The sequence below is a fragment of the Xenopus laevis genome, chromosome 1S (assembly GCF_017654675.1).
Source record: "Xenopus laevis strain J_2021 chromosome 1S, Xenopus_laevis_v10.1, whole genome shotgun sequence".
Classification (NCBI taxonomy): domain Eukaryota; kingdom Metazoa; phylum Chordata; class Amphibia; order Anura; family Pipidae; genus Xenopus; species Xenopus laevis.
In genome coordinates, this window is record NC_054372.1 from 120313984 (window position 1) to 120337236 (window position 23253).

A 23253-nucleotide genomic window follows, 5' to 3' on the forward strand; every position below is an offset into this window, starting at 1 on the left:
ATACAAATGAACTTCATTTCCATGTAGCTTTATATTGCTACTTGTTGCTGGATTTTTGCAGCCAATTAAAGAATAGTTTTAACCAATTTTATAAAACTAAAAGAACATAATATCTATAGCAGATGTGGCATTATGACCACCAAATATTGTACAGGGAAACCCTCCGTAGTCAATGTGCTCTTTCCCACGTGCCACCTCTTCCAAATTTGCAGCCCAAGGGTTGAGTTTCTGACTCCAGGAGACCTGAACAGTAAATAGCTAAAGTTGCCTGTCCAAAAATGTCATTATTCTCTGCATTTCTCTTATTTACTATACAAGACAGACCAATGCCCAGTAGAACCAAACCAAAAAATACTTTATATATACTGATAGAGTATATAATATTCCCTGGCAACTGCAAATACGTCATTTTCCAGTACTAACAATGTATGTGGTTTCAGACAATGCTTATGCGAGTCAGAGCTGCAAAACTAAGCTTTTTATAGGTATTTGTTTGTGAAGAGCACATAAAATAGGTTTAAGTAAATGAAGCCCTTCCATTCTGTGTGTGACTGATTAGTTCTCCCTTGTTGGTTAATGAACCCTTGTAGACTGAATTGCTGTTTGCAAAGAAAAAAAATATGCCAAGTTATAAAAATGTATATATTCCATGTGTTTTATCTTTTAGTAATTTCAATGCAATGTGTTGCCTTTGAGTGATATCACATCATATAGACCTGCATGGACAATTATGACCCAAATTAGACAGTACTGGGAAATAAAGAGATACGGACATCTTGTACAAAGACACAACATTACCAACATGCTAAATTTTGGTGACCCTGTAACTGTTGGTTTGGGGTACCCCAGGGTTATTTCGCCTGAATGTAGTAAGTAGCAGGTGCTCAGACTACATCTACCTGTAGTGAGGACCTTTTCCCTTAAGGGGTAGATCTTTAAATAAAAGATTTGTTATAAATGCATTATTATACCAAGGCAAGAGATTCTAGCATGAATGTGTTGACATGCTCGCACACTGAATTTAACTTGCATATTTACTACCCTGTGTTAGCAATCCCCTCCATTAGGGATCACTGTGAAATGACTGCAACAATTGGCAACAAAAGGGAATTCCAAGGATATGATCAAGAATAACCGGAAAAACTCTATACATCAACTTACTTCTAAATGGTTCCATGAGAATATGAAAGCAGCTATTAAAGGAAGTTATTAAACAATAAGTGACAATTACAGATCATTCATTAATTGTATTTTGAACATTTCAATTAAGAAATGGTGCATATTTCTTTTTAAGACTCTGAAAGCAGACCAACTCCATCGATTTTAAACACATTTTAGACAGGTATCTACAGTATTCTGACACGATGAACCATAAGAGAGCAACCTGTAATGTGGATCTGATTAGCCATGCCCTTTCCCTGGGTACTTCTCTTTTCCAAATATATTCTGCTTAAAATTTCACTGCTTAGGTCCTCTAACCTCAGATGAAGGTATAACAGGAAAATATTCAGTGTTGCATTTCCTTTATAATATTTCATGCTGTTCTGTAGTTTTACAGATGAAGTATTTACACAAACACATCTACAAGGAAATGCATTAGTAAAGAAATTCCATTAGCAGAACACACAGAAAACAACCATAACTGGAGCTTTCTCTTGGAAAAGGAGCCCTGACAATTAAAATAATCAAATAATTTTCTTCTGCATATTTCAATACCCCAAAGTGATTGCAGCTGGCTTTTCATAAATGTGTGCATTTGATTAAGTTGCTTCAACCTGCAGCCTTCCAAGTGTTGTTAACTACAACAGGGTGATGGGATGCAGGGATGCCATCCCTGAACAATTGGGAAGTTGCAGGGTAGACATCTACTATTACAGCAAGAAAAGAAAATTATAGTTTTAAAGTTACCTTGCCCTAAAGTACCAAAACTTTTTTGGTTTATAATAAATACAGCAGTAATTTTTGTTGGGATGAAATTCTGCTCATTACAGTCATGGAAGATGGAGTGGAGGGGTGCAAAACCAGTACAAGATCATTAAAAGGGGCTACTGTGAGGATTATCTTTTACTGCATATGGCTGTATATACAGATATAGTGCTTTTAGTGCCCTATTAAAGGAACAGTAATACAAAAAAATTAAAGCAATTTAAAGGAATGACAATATAATGTAGTGTTGCTCTGCACTGGTAAAACTGGTGTGTTTGCTTCAGAAACACTACTATAGTTTAAATATACAAACTGCTGTGAAGCCATGGGGGCCGTCATTCAAGTACAGGACAGTAGTAGATAGCAGATAATCCCATTGTATACTACAGAGGTTATTTGTTATCTACTCTGTATCCTCTGTTTAATGGCTGCCCCCATGGCTACACAGCAGCTTGTTTATATTAACTATAGTAGTGTTTCTGAATAAACACACAAGTTGTACCAGTGCAGGGCAACATTTTATACATTACATTGTCATTCCTTTAAATCGCTTTCATTTTTTTGTTGATGTTTTTCCCCACACAAGAAATTTTCGGAAAAATGGGGGGGGGGGGGGAGTCTGTGCGGATTTGGTCAGAGTGATTTTCAAAAATAGTGAGAACTTTTCAGATTTTGATAAATAAACCCCTAAGTGTGTTATGACTCAACATGGCACAAAAAATTGTAGAGGTAGAGAAGGATAAAAAAACTTTTTTAAAAAAAAATTAAAACACATAACAAAAAGCATTGTTTTTGGATTTATGCAGCTAAGTTAGGATCACATATACTGTTTTATTATTACAGATTCAAAGGGTTTTTAAAAACAGGAATTTAAAAAGAGCTTTCTGGATACAGGTATGGGAGCTCTTATCCAGAATGTTCGGCACCTGGGTTATCAGGATAACGGATCTTTCCGTAATCTGGATATTCATACATCATGGGGCACATTTACCAAGGGTCGAATATCGAGGGTTAATTAACCCTCGATATTCGACCCTCAAAGTTAAATCCTTCGACTTCGAATATCGGAACGATTCTATGGATTTTAATCCATCGATTGAAGAATTTTCCTTCGATTACAAAAAGCTTAGGCTAACATTGAAGCTCGGTAGGTTTAAATTGACGAAGTAGGTAGTCAAAGTTTTTTTAAAGAGACAGTACTTCGACTATCAAATGGTCAAATAGTCGAACGAGTTTTATTATTACAGAGAAAAAGGAAATAATTTTTATAAAAGTTTGAATTAATTCCTTAAAATGGAGTCTATGGGAGATGGCCTTTCCGTAATTTGGAGCTTTCTGGATAACAGGTTTCCGGATAACGGATCCCATACCTGTATCAGGATTCCACACAAATACAAGTAATTTTAGTGATTTTTGTATGCCTTGAAATGGTCTGCGAAGTGCATTGATAAGATCTTCAAAACGAAGTAACTCAGAAGTACACGTATAGAACTTACCATCAGGCGCATACTTTGACGATATTCCTAAAACAATGGCAAGGATGATGAAGAGGGTAACACTAGAAACGGCAAAGCAAATAAGTGTGTTTTTGTGCCTTCTCCTTCGAATAATATGTACATGATGGAGCTGATCACTTGCAGAGAACCCAAAAGTTGTGTGTGGTTCTTGACCGGCAGAGTTGAATTTGGCTGCTGCTTGAGTCTTTGGAGGTGGACGTAAAGGAACTATCCTTCCAGGAACATAGCCTGGGGATCTGAAGTTGCTGCCATTGTGTGGGGGGAGGAAAAGGGGAGAGCCCCCTCTGTAGTCACTTGATTGCATGACAGCGTGTCACTAAAATAAAACAGAAGAGAGACACGTAAATTAACATTTACTGAAAAAAGAAGTCTTAATGTCACTAATATTTAGTTTTCCTAATATAGCTAAAAGGCAAGACAGGCAAAAAAAAGTTGTCAGTCTGTGCTTTCATAGTGAAACTTCCTTCTGTGTAAACAGCCCCGCCCCAACAATTACAGATGGAACATCCAGCAGACTAACATCGATGAATGATTTAGAATACCATTGGAGCCATGGGACTACTAAAGCACAAAGGAACATGTCCAGGCACAGATATTCATTCTTAAATCTTGGACTGTAACAAACATAAAATTAGCACTCACAGCAGACGCCATCCAGCATGTATCAAAAGGTTATTTATTGGTCCAGCGTGTATCAAAAGGTTATTTATTGGTGCATGGTGCATCATGATACACCAATAAATGACCTTTTGATACACGCTGGATGGCAACTGCTGTGAGTGCTTTCATGGACTATAATAATTACCGATTGGTTAGCACCCAGCAATTGATCATATGAATGGTGAGTGCCGATAACCTCTACATACACATAGCAACCAATCAGCAGGTAGATTTTACAGATCACCTGTTTAAAAGCAAACATCTTATTGGATGCTATGAGTTACTGCTCTTGGGAAAACTTAGTGCCTTTTATTACATATGGGGGTATGAAATATCCAACCCCTGCGTAACTTCAACTTTATGACTGATGCTTGAACATTATCCTGAAGAATTTGTTGATATTGGGTTGAATTCATCAGACCCTCGACTTTAACAAGGGCCCCAGTCCCTGAACTAGCCACACAGCATGATGGAACCTCCACCAAATTTGACAGTAGACAGCAGGTGTTTTTCTTGGAATGCGTGTCTTCTTCCGCAATGCAAAGCACTTTTTGTTATGACTAAATAACTAAATTTCTGTCTCATTAGTCCAAAACACTTTGTTCCAAAATGGCTGTGGCTTGTCTAAATGAGCTTTTGCATACAACAAGCGACTTGGTTTGTGGCGTGAGTGCAGATAGGGCTTCTTTCTCATCACCCTGCCGTTCAGATGTTATTTGTCCAAATTGCACTGAATTGTAGAACAATGTACAGATACACCATCTGCAGCAAGATCAGATGGTCTTTGGAGGTGATCTTTGAGTTGTCTGTAACCACTCACAAGCCTCTGCATATGCCGCTCCTGTATTTTTTTTTTTTTTGGCCTGCCAGACCTGGGTTTTACAGCAACTGTGCCTGTGGCCTTCCATTTTCTGATTACATTCCATACAGTTGAAACTGACAGTTTAAAACTCTGAGATAGCTATGTGTAGCCTTCCCCTAAAAACCATGATACTGAACAATCTTTGCTTTTCAGATAGTTAGATTTTGAGAGTTGCTTTGAGGATCCCATGCTGTCACTCTTCTGGAGAGTCAAACAGAAGCACAACTCGCAATTGGCCGCCTTAAATACCCTCTCATGATTGGACACACCTGCCTATGAAGTTCAAGGCTTAACAAACTAATCCAACCAATTTGGTGTTGCTAGTAATCCGTATGGAGCAGTTACATGCATTCAAATTAGCAAAATTACATGGGTACCCAAATTTTTGCACAGCCAGTTTTTCACATTTGATTTAATTTCATACAACTAGATCCTGCTTCACTAAAAATCTTTGTTCAGAAAACACCGCAGTACTCAGATGTTCCTGTGAAATGAAAGACATACCACTGTTATCTTTTTTTTATTGAAAGTGGAGTAAATTATTATGCAGGCTGAGAGGGGTTCCCAAACTTTTTCATATGACTGTATATAGTGCTGGCTTAATTGAATTAATAAGAATAAAAAAAAAAAACTAGCATTTATAATTAGGAGAAGGTTAATATAAACAGGTTAGTTGACACTGAGTCATAAATCCTTTATTTGTGCCAACTTCTTAATACTATAAAATTTTAAATGCAACTTTGTCACTTTGCTATCCATGCGGTGGATAGCATTATTATTAACTTGTCTCTGTAACAACTGATTTCCAGTAGGGTCATCATGGGCCAGTCACAACCTGCCAACATATTAGGAAACCTGGAGGAATCTCAAATAAACACAAGAGGAACAAACTCCTTGCAGATAGTGCCCAAGTCAAACTCAGAACAAAAGTGCTGAAAGATAGCACTGTGCCAACATGCATTTAAAATAAAATTAATATTTGTGTTTCAATTGTCATTTGCTACTCATGCTAAAGGTTTAACAAAAAGCAGCACAGCATACTAAATGTAAGGTGGTTGAGGAAACATGGTCAGTAGCTCAATGCAAGGAATTTCTGGTTTGTCTCATGACCATGGGGAATGACATATTCAAAGGCACCCAGGACCTATGTTTACTTGATAATCTCCTATATCTGCTGATGCTTAGAACTGTGAGAGTTATATGGAAGAGCACATTATCAATAAAAGTCTGTGAATCAAATAAGAATTTATATTTAATAAGAGAAAACCAAAGATGGGTAAAAACAGTTACATTAAGCATTTGCTTCCTTTAAGAGACTTTGGATTTTAAAAAACAAATGTCTCTCAATATTGTAATGAAACAACTAGTACCGGGGGGATTGGACACATATACAGTATAGATTGTGCATATAAAAATGAACTTAATAACAGCCTAACAAATAAAATCTGCACAGGATGTAGTTTTATATACTCTTACAACCTCAGCTGGTTATATTTACAAATGTATTTTCCTGTGTATTCTTTGGAGCATCCTGTCCTCAAATATTTACTTAGCAGGCGTCCAGGGAGATCAGTTTTCCTGAACCATGTGACATGCAGATTACAATATACTAAAATATTATGTGCAATGGGTTCATATTGTTAAAACCATCTGTGAAACCATTTAAACACCATACATTAATTAGAATATCCATCTTCTGCTACAGAATTAGCAGTTTATAGCTACTTAAAGTAATTATGAAAACCCACCTCAGAAGTAGCAAGTTCTTCCAGCTTTGCTACAGGTTCAGGATTGGTGTATATATTCAAGACGAAATGAAGCACAGAGAAACTACTTTAAGAAAGAATGAAGGCTGGGCATCTGTGTTTATTGCACAAGTCCCTTCCCAAGATGAACACACACAGACACCACAAATCACCACCAATACTGCCTTTATATATAAAGCACCATAAAGGACACACCCTAAGGAACACCCATAGGTGGATACAATCCAGACATATAAATAGCAATATCCTAGAGCCATTGAAGTGAACTCATTATAATAAAGACTTCACAGAGTAAACATAGCTTAGAAAACTTCATTCAAAATGCTGTCCACAATGAGATCTTGTCCCTCTAGGGTGATAGTTATGGGAAAATTTGGGCATTTCCAGCAAAATTCACAAAACAGCGATTCTTGGCGCCAGCGTCTTGTTTTTGACGCCGGCGTCTCGTTTTTTACACCGGTGTCTCGTTTTTGATGCCGGTGAATTTATTAGTCGGCGGCGAATCGCGGGAATTCTCTACGAATTTGCACCTGGCGAATAAATTCGCCCATCACTAGTGACAATATTTTTGGTAGGTAAGTATGACAAATTTGTCCCCAATAGGAAGCCCCAACAACCTATTTTCACTATCTGCTCAGTGAAAGCAAGAGAATTAAATCAAGTGATTTCCAAGGCAGACTGAAAAACTTCAAGGTTCATTATCAATCAAAAGTCTTGGATATTTTGAACCATATTTAAAATTACAATCAAACCAATTGTAAGTAAAACAAAAATTGTTCTTGTAATTAATTTATATATCACTTATTACACCAGAATGTCTGAGGTGTAATTACTAGTACACCCTTAAACCAAAAGAAGAAAAGAGTAGTAACCCCACACTGTCTGTTTATTTTATTTGTCTCAATTGCTATAATAAATAAAAAAAAAAATTTGAACATTATTCAAAATTTTTCAAGCAGTGCCAAAAAAATGTCTGTTGTTTTTAATCAGCTCGAAACAAAAACTGCACAAAGGAACAAGAGAACATGTGCAAGGTATTAATTGCTACAAAGCAGGCAAAGTAGAACCCAATGTGGATATTACTTTCATGGCTGATGTCCAACTTTTAACATTCTAGTGTCAAAGTTGGTGCAGAAAGAAAAGAAGCTCCCTGGTTCGTCATAAAATAGTACAAAAATACTTAGTACCATGGATGTCGGAAAGATGTAGAAACGGTGTGAAGATATTTTCCACACCCTTTGAAATCTGACTTTGCCAATGACATTGTAAGCACTGGGCAATCCTTACTTAAAGTGGACCTGTCAAACAGACACAAATAAATTTATTTATATATATATATATATATATATATATATATATATATATATATATATATATATATATATATATATATATATATATATATATATATATATATATATATTAAAAGTCCTTTTCAAATTAAACATGAAATCAAATTTCTATATTTTATTGAAGCATTCTTAGCTGTTGTAAGCTCATTTAAAAATCTCAGCTGTCAATCAAATATTGTCTGCCCCTCCTCAATGCCTTAGGCATAGAGGCGGGGCAGACAATTACTTTCACTTTCTATTCAGCACTTCCTAGATGTAACTGCTCTCCCCACATTCCCCCGTTCTCTTCACCGTTTAATTGTGTAGCCAGGGCATGGGGATGGTCCCCCATACTGGTGCACAAACAAGATTCTGAGATGATGCAAGGCTTGTCTAAATAACAATATCCACAAAATGGCTCATGTTTGCTTGCTATAATTATGAATTCCCAGACTGAAAGAAACAAGGTTCAAATAATTTATATTGTGTAATTAAAGTTCATTTTGCTCGACTAATGTGATAAAATTGGATTCTGAATATTTTTTTTGGGGCGACGGGTTCCTTTTAATTCAGTTGTCCTGGTTGTGCCCAGAAATAGGGTGTTGTCATACTGGAAATGCATTTAGAGTAAGAATGCACACCGAATATCTAGTATGCATACCTATGTAGCTGCCTAACTAGGACAATGGATTTTAATACATATGGGGTAATGTTATAATGCAAAGTTTACACCAGTGAGGAGCAGAATGCAGCATTGATGGACACATACCAGTCCTGTCCTTACTGCTGCAGGTAGTAAGTACAGGGCCCCATTACTACCTGTGCCGGTCACCACTCTCTAACTTGCATTAGGGGATAGATGGGGGGGTGCTACTTGTCCCTTCCTACCCCCTTCTTTGCATAAAAATAGAGCTCAGTGACCTGACTACTAGTAAGTTGCATGCCAGGTAAACCTACAACTGAGTTGATGCTAGCTCCTCTATACAGGTATATCCAATGCAAAATTAAACTTAGTTTTATGCAAATATTAAAAAAGTTAAGAAAGCAAGACAGGGATGCACATTTATCAAGGGTTGAATTTCATGAGAGTTAATTGAAACTCCCTTAAATTTGAATGAAATTCGACTGGCCAAAATGTATTTTTAAGTTCAAATTTTTGTTTCTAAAAAAATTTAAACGACCCGAAAACTCGAATCCAATTTGATCAAACTCGATTCAAGTTTTTTCTCAGAAAAAACTTGAATGCCAGGAAGGCTGCAAATATCTCCAAATTGATCTCTGGACCTCTCCCATTGACTTAAACAGTAATTTGTCAGGTTTTAGGTGGCAAATAGTCGTATTTGAATTCTTATCAGAGTATTATAAATCTCGAAAATCTAATTTTTTAAAAAAAAAAGTTTGTCCCTTAATCATGACACACTTTGTGGTTCTCATCTACTTACTCATGTGTATAATATATATATATATATATATATATATATATATATATATATATATATATATATATATATATATATACACACACACACACACACACACATATATATATATATACACACACATACACACATATACTCGTGTGTGGTTGTGTGTGTATGTATACACACACGAGTAAGTAGATGAGAACCACAAAGTGTGTTATATACACCTACACACACACACACACACTTACAGACTGGTGATTACTAGTCATTCAAGCACTTCTACTCCATGTGCAATATGTGTAATATCTAGTTTTAAAATACTTCTGCACAGCATTTTTTTCAATTCATGGAAAAACAAAATTTCTAATTGTTTATTTCACACTAAACATAGTACTACTACTATGTGTTACTGCGTGGGGTGGTTTTAACGTCCTGTTTTGATCAAGTCCTATATAATCCCAAATTTCAAGCAAACGGGCCTGATATTTGACAGTGGGGGTTACGGATTTAGGCATAAGGGTAAGAGCACGAAGAGGAGCTTGTTCATTTGTGCACTTGAACAGAACACTTCTTCCTTGGTTTTGGCTGCACTTTGGACCTCACACCAGATGAAAAGATATGGCGCAAAATATAAAGTGCAACATTGGCATATGCAGGCCAGCCCTACTTACTGGCTGTCATAGGAAAGATGGAAAGAACATGGCTCTGACGCGGTCTGCGCCTGGCCCAGTCAGGGGTTTGAATGACATACAAATTAGAGGATGGGTAGGAGAATGCCTCTATTTTTTTTTTTTTGCTTCACACACTGCATTCCCAGTCATAAATGAGTCCTAGTGCATGAACCCAAAAGGATTAGATGTTCTGACCAGAATTTCCAACCAAAAGGGCAGATTCTGCTCAGACATGATCAATCTTTCTTGGTTTACTTTGATTTAACCAATCACGTGACATATAGGATAAGCTGCTTCCAATCAACCAGGTGCCTCCCATAAGACCCGTATATTTGACAATGTGGCCCACTAGGTGTGTTGTGACTTTGAGAGTCACAGATGAAACTTGTTAGTTGAAAAAAAAATCAACATTTTTAAAGATAAGCATTATTTATAGGATTTTATAACAGTAACATAATATACCCCATCATGAAAGAGGTCATAATTATAACTGCGTAAGAAGGAGGTATGTTAACAGACAATTTTTAAAATAAACAAAGAAATTGAAGTATTACGGTAAAAATGTTCAGATCAAGGCTATTATTAACATGTATTTATATAGCGTCAACATATTGCATAGCACTGTAAAGTAAATGTGATTATACAACTAAAGCACATGAATTATATACATAGAACATATGGAGTTACATACATCACAATCAATACAGGTACAAAAAGGTGAGGAAGGCCCTATGCATAGGCATACAGTCTAAAGGGAAGGGAGTAGTACACAAGGTGTGGGAGTCGGCAAGATCGAATTAAGTGGGTGAGAAATGTGGTATTGTATGTGGTGTTGCGTTTGGTAGTCAAGCAGAGTGAGGGTAGGCTTCTCAAAAGAAGTGCGTTTTCAGAGATTTCTTGAAAGCAGAAAGGTTGGGAGAAAGTCGGACAGACCGTGGGAGAGAGTTCCAGAGGAGGGGTACAGCCCTTGCAAAGTCTTGAATGCGAGCATGTGAGGAGGTAATGAGAGAAGAGTTGAGTAGCAGGTCAGTAGAGGAGCGTAGTAAGCGATTGGGTGAGTGAAAAGGTGCTTTGAAAGTCAGTGTCATTAATTTGAATTTGATTCTGAAAGGTAACGGAAGCCAGTGCAGGGATTGACAGAATGGCATGGCAGAGGAGGCGCGGTTGCTGAGGTATATGAGCCTCGCAGCAGTGTTCATTATGGACTGGAGAGGTGACAGTCTCTGGAGGGGAAGGCCAATTAAAAGAGAGTTACAGTAGTCTAGACACGATATGATGAGAGAGTGAATAAGAATTTTAGCAGCATCTTGGGTGATAAATGATCGTATTTTGGATATGTTCCTTAGGTGGAAGTGACATGATTTAATAAGTGACTGGATACAAGGAGTGAATGACAGGGCAGAATCTAGGATAACCCCAAGGCACCGGGCCTGGGGAGAGGGGGGTGATAGTGGAATTGTTAACTATGATGGATACTTCCGGGATGTTACTGGTGTTAGTTGGAGGAAAGAGAACCATTTCAGTTTTAGAGAGGTTTAATTTAAGGTAGCGTTGTGACATCCAGGTAGAGATATCGGACAGGAGGGAGGAGACGCGAGTTAGGAGTTCTGGGTTGAGATCAGAGATGAGAGATAGATCTGAGTATCGTCAGCATAGAGGTGGTAGTGGAAACCATACGATTTGATTAATTTGCCGAGGGAGGAAGTATAGAGAGAGAATAGTAATGGTCCCAGGACAGAGCCTTGAGGATCTCCAACAGAAAGAGGTAGGGGAGAAGATGATACTCCATTGTAGGAGACACTGAAGGAACGATTGGTGATGTAAGAAGAGAACCAGGACAGGGCTGTGTCACGAAGGCCAAGCGGATGGAGGGAATGGAGGAGGAGAGGGTGATCTACAGTGTCAAATGCGGCTGAAAGGTCAAGCAGTATTAGTAGTGAGAAATGATTGTTGGCTTTAGCGGTTAAAAGGTCATTAGTTAGTCGAGTCAGGGCAGTTTCCGTGGACTGTTGTGGCTTAAAACCAGATTGTAGGGGGTCCAGCAGGTTATTGTCAGAGAGGAATGAGGTTAGTCGGTTGTAGACTAGGCGCTCAAGCAGTTTAGAGATGAAAGGTAGCAGAGTGATAGGTCGGAGGTTGTCAAGATTGGAGGGATCAAGAGAGGCTAGACCAATATTTTAAATTATGATGTTGAAAAATAAACAACTGTTCTTGAAAGACTTTGTGGAAGGTGCATAGCATGGCCTATACTAAAAAGCGACATTTAAAAAGCAGTTTTACCGACAGGGAAAAATGGCAAAAATATATATATATTTATGGAAAAAAAAGTTGATTCCTTGCAAAACTAGCCTTCTCAATAAAAACACAAAGGAAAATGCATTTGGAGCTCACCTTCACAAGCATCCTGCCGGATGAACACAGCAAACAGCATAATGCCAACTGTAATGTTTGGTGGAGAAGAAATTATGGTCTGGGCCTGGGCCTGTCTGGGGATAGCCCTGTTCATGTAATATTATTAACCATTGCACAGGGAGGTGTGTACTGAATTGATTTGCTGGGAAAGTGGCTGGCTTATTCTGAGCCTTGACTTTGATAAACACCTGTGGGATGAATTGGAATGCAGAAGGAGAGTTACTTTCTTATTTTGGACAGGTAGACTGGATGCTATTGGCCATATAAGGCTGTAACAAAACATGAAATGTAAACAACATTTTTAATGTAATGAATCAATCCTGTTTTGGGAGTATAGTTTCCCCTTTACACTTTGATCCCATCTGCACTTGTACAGTTTTCCATGATAAGCATCACCCCTTTGTTATCCTATAGGCGTGTCTCTGACAAACCCAAAGGTGGGTCAACTGCATCCTGTTCAGAATGTTGTTTTGAGCCTATGCCTTGTGGAGATTTATGACCTGTATTACAAAGGTCTGTATGAATCTGCTCTAAAATGTAAATCTGCAATGTGAAAGAAAAATTAGGAAACAGAAATTCACAAGGAAAATGTAAACGCTCATGTTGAATACTGGGTTGTGAAAACATTATTTGGCAAAAGTAAAAAAGATCAGAAGAATCAATAATAGCTTTTCTGGCCTTAAGAAATTGGATTACAAGTGAGAAGCCAGGGGACCATTTATACAGCTGGGGGAGGGTGATGCCATGAGTAATTTTTCAGAGAGAAGGAAAAGCATGTGCGCCTTTGTTCTCCATAATGCAAAAGCAGATTCTTATTCACCTCTGGGGAACACAAAGGGGAAATATCATTTTAAAATACATCTAGGCTCAGCTTAATATAGTAGGAGTTCTCATAGGTCCACTTTAAAGGAAAAGCAAATAATTAAAACTGTCACCCAGACACAAAAATCTGTATAATAAAAGTCCTTTTTAAATGAAACATGAAATCCAATTTCTTTTTTTTTTATTAAAGCATTCATAGCTGTTGTAAGCTCATTTAAAAACCTCAGCTGTCCATCAAATATTGTCTGCCCCGCCTCTATGCCTTAGGTATAGAGGCGGGGCAGACATTTACTTTCACTTTCCATTCAACAATTTCTAGATGTCACTGCTCTCCCCACATTCCCGTTCTCTTCACTATTTAATTGCGTAACCAGTGCATGGGATGGACATCGGGCCCCCCATTCTGGTGCATAAACAAGATTTTGAGATGATGAAGGCTTGCCTTAATAACAGTGCCCACAAAATGGCATCTGCCTGCTTGCTATAGTTTTGAATTCCCAGACTGAAGGAAACAAGATTCAAATAATTTATGTAGTGTAATGAAAGTTCTTTTTGCTTGACTAATGTGATAAAATAGGATTTTGAATAATTTTTTTGGGTGACAAGTCCCCTTTAAATAAGTTTGCCACTACTGTGCTTTTTTTTTTTTAGTTGAACTCATTTTTTGTTTATTAACAAATTAAGGCTCATTTGATACCATGACATCTGTGAGAGATTGCTGTGCAATAAAGATAGCTAGAATGTCAACCATAAAGCATTACAGAACTCCTTCTTTTGGAGAGAAAGTCTGACCAACAGCAACATTTGCTTTGCTTTTGTTTTCCACCGACAATTTTTTATAAATAAAGGGTAAATCCAATGACAGGAATATCCTATGAATTTGTAAAATACTGATATGTGAGCATTCACTCAAGTGGATCATTATGCTACTTGTAGGCACCTGCAATTATGCCTACATTCTGGGAAATAACTATGGATTGTGGGTTAAATAATCTTGGTTTGTGCAAACACAACATTTGCTATTTAAAATGATTACTATGCTGTTATTTATATAGAATTGATATGTAATCCCTATCTGCTGTACAGTGTTGTGTATATAATTAGGGCTATATAAATAAAAATATACATACACTGTCATCCCTTTTCAGTTTACTTGTTTGATATGGGTTAATCTGCCAGAAACATTGCCAAGAGAAAAACTTCTGATGAAAATACTGAATTCTTGAACTGAATCTGGAACTGGATTAAGAGAAAATGTTGATCTCTTTGAATTAAATATAACCCAAATGTACTCTCTCCCAAAATGGTAGAATATTATACCGTAGTTTATGTAGTTCTACCACATTATGAATGAATCAAGACAAAGGCTCTTTCTGGAGGTCAAGCAATTAACACCATACCGTTGCATCAACTGTCTGAATAGTTTTGTAAATAATTTAATAAATGGGATTGGTCTGTTAAATGGGAAGAGAAAATAGGTAGAGTTGTTGCATTAACAGTCTAAAAATCACCACAGATTTATTTCTGCACAATATGTTGCATAGCTGTCAATGCGGGTGTAACAGGTTAAAGGAACAGCAACACCAAAAAAGTGTTTTAAATTAATTAAAATATAATGTATTGTATCCCTGCACTGGTATAACTGATGTAACTTGCTTTAGAAACACAACTATAGTTTATAGGAACTAGCTGTTGTGTAGCCATGGGGGCAACCATTCAAAGCAGTTACGTGTGCTCTGTAGAATCCCATTGTATTCTATTACAGAAAGTTTCTCGTTTTTTTAAAGGAAAACTATACCCCCAAAATGAATACTTAAGCAAAAGATTGTTTATATCAAATTGAATGACATATTAAAGAATCTTACCAAACTGGAATATATATTTACATAAATATTGCCCTTTTACATCTCTTGCCTTGAACCACCATTTCGTGACTCTATCTGTGCTGCCTCAGAGATCACCTGACCAGATATACTACAACACTAACTGTAACAGGAAGAAGTGAGGAAGCAAAAGGCAGAACTCTGTCTGTTAATTGGCTCATGTGACCTTACATGTGGTTTGTATGTGTGCACAGTGAATCGTATGATCTCAGGGGGCGGCCCTTATTTTTTAAAATGGCAATTTTCTATTTATGATTACCCAATGGCACATACTACTAAAAAAGTATATTATTATGATAATGGTTCATTTACATGAAGCAGGGTTTTACACATGAGCTGTTTTACTCAGTATCTTTTAATAGAGACCTACATTGTTTGGGGGGTATAGTTTTCCTTTAAGCTTGAATGGCTGCCCCCATGGCCACATACTAGTCTATTTACATAAACTATAGTTGTCTTTTTAAAGCAAACACATAACGTTTACCAATACATAGCAACAGTACATTATATTTTAATGGCTTTAAAAAGCTTTTATTTTTTTGTGTTACTGTTCCTTGAGGTAGGAAAAAGTTCAGCTGGTCATATGCTCTGTGTTCCATCTGTGTTGCATGGGAGCAGAGAGGGTAATCTGGTTCAAGGATGCCTATTTTTATGCACCCCTATTGGTACACGCCATTGGTATACATGCCGACATAAAATCCTGTTGCTGATATGTCACTAAAACTTCCCTGATGTGCAACAGCTTTTTGCAAGTAAAGCAGAAGTCACTGTACTAGGCTGCAGTGACTTTGATGCTTCCACCTAGGGCAGAACCTACTTATTACAGTGAGTCAGTTCTTTCCTTACCTTTTTATGAAATGCTGATACAGCATACAATAAAATAAGATAATCATATTTTTAAACAAGCAGTGCTTATCTATTCAAAACACCAATGTGAAAATGTATGGCTATGGGCAACTGGGCTCACCTAAGTTTGTGCTTTTCCACAGATATTGTATAGAAGCAGTGCTGAAACACTGTAAAACTGTATTCACATTTCTGTAACTACATTTGGGTAGCCCTGTAAATGCTGTACCTTGCATTTGTTGTAACCAACACCATCATTGGCCCTAAAAGTAATAACTAATATCTCCACCATTTCAAATATACTTGTATTTCCATATGCATTTTAAAGTTCCATCAAATGGTTCAGGTTAGGTCACAAGAAATAGTTGTTACATCTAATATAATAATAAACTTCTGATTGCCTATGGCTATGGCTCCAGAGGCATGATGTTTTGCTCCTGCAACCAGTAGGTAAAGTCATCTGAACACAAGTCTGCTCCTCTTAGTTCAGCCGTATGTGACAATATAGACACATATAGCCGATGCTAAATGTAAACAAACCAAGCATTCTAATTCAAAAGTATACCAATGGCATGTACCAATAGTGTTGCATAAAATACCGTAGGTATCCTTGCCCAGATTACCCTCTCTGCTCTCAAGCAACACAGAGCATATGACCAGCCAGCCATCAAGAACTATAGTTCCTACCATAAAAGGAACACCAAAAAAATAAAAGCCTTTTAAAATAATTTAAAATATAATGTATTGTTGCTATGTATTGGTAAATGTTAGAAACAGTTGGAGCAGTGTTTAAGTTCGTAGCAACAGCGCATTCACCAAAAGTACCAGAAATTGCCAAAGGGAAGGAAGAGAACCCAAAGAATACAGAAGAGCTGGAAGATATTGCCCATGAGCTCCGCTGCACTCAGTCTGCATCTATACACGAGAAATGAATTAGGGGCGCTTTCAGCAGTAAAACACCTATACAGGAGAGGAAGCAGGGAGGGGGACTATTCAGGATAGTGGGTATGGGTTTTTTTTTATTAATGGGGGGTTTAGTTATCCTTTACAGAGGTCAGATGCCCTGGCAATAAATAGGGCAAGAACAGCTGTTTCACGGTCAGTAAAAAGGAGAAGTGCTAGCATACAGAACATTCTAACTTTTTTAAAAAAAAAAAAGATATTTCTCAAAGACCTTGATAGAAACAGACATATTTCCTGTTATTCAATTGGCTGAGAGACATTATTTCCCTTGATTTCTACCACATTCTGGAACTGGCCTCCACTAAAGAATACCATCAGCAACAGATATGTACACACCCAAGCCTACGTCAAAACAAATTAAAACAGCACATCCTGTACCCAGGATGGAGGTGCCTTACCAACCACTCGCAGAGGATGATGGCAGTTGGTTAAGAGGTTTTACATTGAATGTTTTTTTTGTTATATATGTCACAGTGCACAGTGCCCAATTAGTTTTAGAGTCCTTTTTAAAAAAAGACATAACTAATTTCTGGGAATCAGAATTTTATATTCATTTGGGAGACCGACACGAAGGGGCAGATTTATCAAGTGTCAAATAGAAAATTCTAATTCTAATTTTCACATTTCAAAATTTACACATTCGAATGGTAATCCCTCTATTCGAATGTAAATTTGAATGTGAGATTTATCACACCTTGACAATAGAAACAATCCTAATTCGAATATTCGCCACCTAAAACCTGTACAAGTCAATGGCAGAGGTCTGTTGAGCCATTTGGAGATGTTAATAGCCTTCCTGACATTCAAGTTTTTTTTTCAGGACACTCATTTTTTCTTAAAAAAACTCGAAATAGAATTGTGAATATATTCGAATCAAAAAAAATTCACATGAATTAGAAATTGGACCTCTGATAAATGGGCCTCTAACTGTATGTAGGTAAAACATAAAACACAAGCAAGACATATGGCTTGAACAAGTTTCTATTTGTAGTGCATACTGCCAACACATAATGCAGAAAGTGTTAGTATCTGCCATATTGAAGGCTATAATTGAAGGGACCCACCATGCACACATATACGCAAAGTAAATTTTATTACCAGTTTGTATACTTTCATGCATGTTGTAGTTACAAACGATTTTAGCAAATCCTATGCTTGAGATAGAGTGACTCTGGTCAGAAGTACATAAACCTACTTGAACACAGCATTCATAACACACACAGCAATGAACCACAATGAATTAACAAAATTCATCAAAACTGTGTTTTGTTTTTTATTGGGAGGAGGGAGTTATTCTTCCACTGTATAGAGCACTGGTAAGGCCCCATCTAGAATATGCTGTACAGTTTTGGTCTCCATCACTCAAACAGGACATTATTGTATTAGAGAGGGTACAGAGAAGGACAACTAAGCTGGTAAAAGGTATGGAAAATCTTAGCTATGAGGAAAGACTGGCCAAGTTGGGGATGTTTACACTGGAGAATAAGTGCTTAAGGGGTGATGTGATAACTATGTATAAATATATAAGGGGATCATATAATCATCTCTAAAATAATTAAAATACAATGTGTTGTTTACCTGCAGATATAACTTGTGTGTTTGCTTTAGAAACGCAACTATAGTTTATAGGAACAAGCTGCTGTGTAGCCATGGGGAGCAACCATTCAAAGCACAGGTTACATAGCAGATAACAGGTGTACTCTGTATAATTCCATTGTATTCTATTGCCATCATTCTATATCTATTATTCTTATTGCTAATATCCCACTACAACTTCCCTGATGTGCAACAGCATTTTGCAAGTAAAGCATAAATCATCTCACTTTGCTTCTTCCACCTTGGGCAGAACCTACTAATTAGTGAGTCAGTTCATTTTCCCTACCTTTCTATGAAATGCTGATTCAGCGTATGTAGAACTCTATCCCTGAATCAGTCATACAGGCTGATACATTAGATAGCTTTAAGATGGGGTTGGGTAGCTTTTTAGCAAAGCAAGGGCATACAAGTTGATCCATTAACTTCTGGAAGTCAGGAAGGAATTTTCCCCCTCTGATGCATATTGGAGAGGCTTCAAATTGGGTTTTTTGCCTTCCTCTAGATCAGGGCTGTCCTACTGGTGGCCCGTGGGCCGACCCACCCCCCCCTTCTGTGGCCCCCCACATGCTGTGTCTGTATGTATCATTTAAAAGGTATCACTACAGAGATTAACTGGCCTCTGCATTGTTTAAACCTCAAATTCAGACTAATCCCCTGTATTGTTCACACCTGTGATCTTCCTGCATTGTTCACACTTGTGACACCTCTATGGTTTATATCCTAAAGGCCTGTACTGACCCAGACTGAAACTGTCCGCACTTTATTCAAAATGCTAATGGGGCACCAGCACTGTGTCACTATATGTAGTACATATTAGAATGATAACTTTCCCTGTCTCCTGCTCTGTTCTACCTTCCCTCCCTGTGTGTGCAATTCTCTGCTTACTCAGTGCTGCTTGTGTGTGCCATTCTCTGCTTGCCCAGTGCCGCATGTGTGTGCCATTCTCTGCTTGCCCAGTGCTGCTTGGGTGTGCCATTATCTGCTTGCCCAGTGCTGCTTGTGTGTGCCATTCTCTGCTTGCCCAGTGCTGCTTGTGTGTGCCATTCTCTGCTTGCCCTATGCTACCTGTGGAATGTAAGCCTTTTAGGGGTTTGTTCTTGGGGTTTTTTAGCATTTGGAAATTGTTGTTAATGGTCCCTAAGGTGTTTAATCATGTGTTGGGGGGTTGTTGTATTATCCACAGGGGAGGATGAGGCATATGGATTTAAGGGTATGTTTTAGCATGACTTCAATGAGGGATTTCCCTGCAGTGAGCACCAACCATTTGTTTTTTTGGTATGCTACCACCATTAATGTGGATATGATCTTATAAATTCTTGTGGTAACATGGGTGTGGTTTACAGTGGGTGTGGTTTCCACATAGGCCAGTTAAAATTTTGGCCCTCAGTACCACAGAAGTAGGACAGCACTGCTCTAGATAAACTAGCAGTAGGCAAGTTATATATAGACTTGGTTGAACTTGAAGGATGTGTCTTTTTTTTCGACCTAACTTACTAAACTATGTTTATTCGTTATTATTGGACACATGACTCAAATCATAAGCATGCTCTCTCATTAGGCACCTCAAGCATACAATTCATGGCAATCATACCTGGGAAAACTTTCAGGACCATAAATCAGCGCTGGCTTAGGGCGAGTGCGCAAGAAAGACTGGTTTTTACTTCTTTTTGTGCTCCTGCACATGCGCGAATTAGCAGGAACATGCACATGTGCAAACTGGCGTGAGCCTGCGTTCGCGCGCAGGATTGCAAAAAGAAGTAAAAACCACAGAAGGGACCGGACTGGGCGTAGATGACAGGAGGTGGTACATGTCTAGCGCCCCCCCAGCTTTGAGCCCTAGGCACGTGCCTACTTTGCCTACCCCTTGGCCCGGCCCTGCTATAAATCTAGCGGGTACACCTGAAAAGTTTTCTTCAATTCCGATTCTTTCTACAGTTTTTTTAATGACGTCAGACTAACTCTTAAACTGGAGGAGTGAGTAAGTATTCTCTGCTCACTTGAGGACCTTCTACATCCTCTCACTCTGAGTCCTCTCCCTGGTGTTATGCATTCTTGGAATGCTCTACCATGATCTCATAGATCCTCATCTATTCAGCATTCCAATATGTACTTTTAATACATTTGTTCATATGAGCTTCTACCCCACAAAAGTAACTGCACTCTAGATCAACATTTATTGGCCATAGTGCTTTGGTTATGTTCCTGTAAAAGTTCCTACAAGCAATCTCACTAACTTTCTATTCATTTCTATGGGATTTTTAAAATTAGATTTAGAAATCCCATAGGAATGAATAGAAAGTGAGTGAGCTTTCTGTAGTAAATTCTAATCTCACATTTTGATAAATCTGCCCCTAACTGTTAATTTTAAGGGTTCCTATTTAGTGGTTTACCCCTGGAGTTGGATTACAATGTTCGTAGATATAAGCAGGTTTATAGGCAGTGGCGGAACTACCGGGGGAGCAGGTGGTGCGAGCGGGCCAGGATCTGCACCCCCTCAGGGCCCCTCGGCAGCCCGCGCGCCACTGAAATGCGAGCCGTACGGAGGGGGGCGGTGGCCCGGCTGCGCGTCATGCACCAGGGCCTGCCCCCCTCTAGTTACGGTACTGTTTATCGGTATATCTGATCATGCAGATTTAATCACCTGAGAAGAAATTTTGGTGTTTAACATCGCATACCATAATAAACTAAAATTATTATTATTATTCTTTACTTGTATAGCATCTGCACGTTAGGCAGTTACAGAGTTTGTTCATTATCTCGTTAAGTTCCTGCACTGGTGCTGCTTAAAGTGTTACATCCTCACACACTAGGGTCAATTTGTTCATAAGTGTAATGGAATCTACCTCAAGTCGTCAAGATGGCGTCCAAGATGGCGACCACCTGCCTCACCACATGGCTCCTGCTGGGCACAGCTCTATGACCTCACCTTCTTCCCACTCCCGGATTGGTCGTCGGCGACGGAACGGACGCCGGCGTCAGAATCGGGCGCCGGCGTCAAGACGTCAGCGTGAGGACGCTGGCGTCTGCGTCTGACGCAAGCGCGTCAAAATTTGGCGCCAACCCAGAGACTATTTAAACCTACTTCCCCTTCCAGTCCTTGCCCAACTATAGGTTCCTGCTACTGAGTTCCTGGGTGTTATTATCTATTTGATTCCTGTGTACCGATTCCTGCCTGTTCTTCGATTTTGCTTGTCTTCTGCCTGGTCTGACCTTTTGCCTGTATTTTGACGATTCTTTGGATAAACCCTTTTGTACCTCGAACCTGGTCTGGTCTCCTCTTTGGTCTACACTATTACTGTGCCTTCGGGCCCGTTACAGTATAGTTGGGCCATGGACCGTTCGGAGGAGACTCCAGCTCCACCTGATGTCGGTGGCGCTATCCGCGGTTTGGCTTCCCGCATGCAGTCATACGAAGCCCAGCAGTCACACTTCGGTCAGGCTCTGGAAGCTATCCTAGACAAGTTGTCGGCATTGTCACCTGTGGCCCCGGTCCCTGTAGCCGTTCCTGCAAGCCCACTTCAGCCTTCGGAACCTCGCATTCCTGCGCCTCCCCTCTACAGCGGTGATCCTGATGCGTGCAGAGGTTTCATCAACCAGTGCGAGATCCAGTTTGCCCTGCTGCCAGGTCAGTTCGCATCCGAACAAGCTAAAGTGGGGTACATGATTACTCGCCTGCAGGGGAAGGCTTTGGAGTGGGCATCACCTCTGTGGGAGAAGAGGGACCCTTTGATTGACAATGCCAGTGCCTTCATCCGTGAACTTCGGGTTGTCTTTGATGCCCCTGGCCGAGCTACGGCATCCTCTGCTCGCCTGTTCCAGATTCATCAAGGCACTCGCTCTGTTCCAGAGTACGCTATTGAGTTCCGCACCCTAGTGGCGGAGACCACCTGGAACAATGATGGGTACCATGCAGCCTTCTACAACGGCCTAGCCATGCGGATCAAAAACGACTTGGTCTCCCGGGAAATTCCTTCTCGGTGGGAGGATCTGGTGGCGCTGGCTATAAAAGTTGACACCCGACAGAGGGAATTTCAACTCGAGCTCGACAGAGAGCGTTCGAAGAAGTTTCCCCGGTTCCAACCCACCCTGGCTCCTCGCTTCCAGAGACCCCTACTCTTCAATCCGGCTTCTGCTTTCCCCTCTCCTACTCCTTCTGCTCCCTCTGTTCCATCTACTGAGGAACCCATGCAGATTGGACGGGCTCGTCTTTCCGAACAGGAGAAGCTACGGAGAAGGGCTGCCGGCCTATGCCTGTATTGTGGGGGCAAATCGCACTTCGCCCATGAGTGTCCTGTGAAGCCGGGAAACGCCAGCACCTAGGTAGGTTTGGGGAGACCTATCTGGGTGGTGTTTGTCATTCTCCCCAACCCTCTACTCAACGTTTCCTTCTTCCGGCACAGATCCAATTCAGTTCCCAGAAGATCCCAGTGCAAGCTTTCCTGGACTCTGGTGCTGCCGGAAATTTCATGGACAGAGTTTTTGCTGCTCGTTATGCGGTTCCCCTACAACCCTTGGCCTCTCCTCTGCGAGTCTTAGCTATTGATGACCGCCCTCTGTCTTCGGCCATTATTTCC

General features: G+C 39.3%; 1 protein-coding gene across 3 annotated transcripts in view; it reads right to left on the minus strand.

The window, feature by feature from the left end:
- Positions 1-23253, minus strand: part of cemip2.S (cell migration inducing hyaluronidase 2 S homeolog) — a 62673-nt gene that overhangs the window by 28980 nt on the left and 10440 nt on the right. The window contains exons 2-3 of one of the 3 annotated variants that reach the window (XM_018243850.2): positions 12549-12757; positions 3423-3759 (exon numbers count right to left, since the gene is read on the minus strand). In XM_018243850.2, the coding sequence (XP_018099339.1) occupies positions 3423-3747 (325 nt within the window). In that variant the 5' untranslated portion in view covers positions 3748-3759; positions 12549-12757. Of the gene's footprint in view, positions 1-3422; positions 3760-6713; positions 6735-12548; positions 12758-23253 lie in introns of those variants that run through there. The other 2 variants (XM_018243851.2, XM_018243849.2) reach the window with 2 other exon arrangements.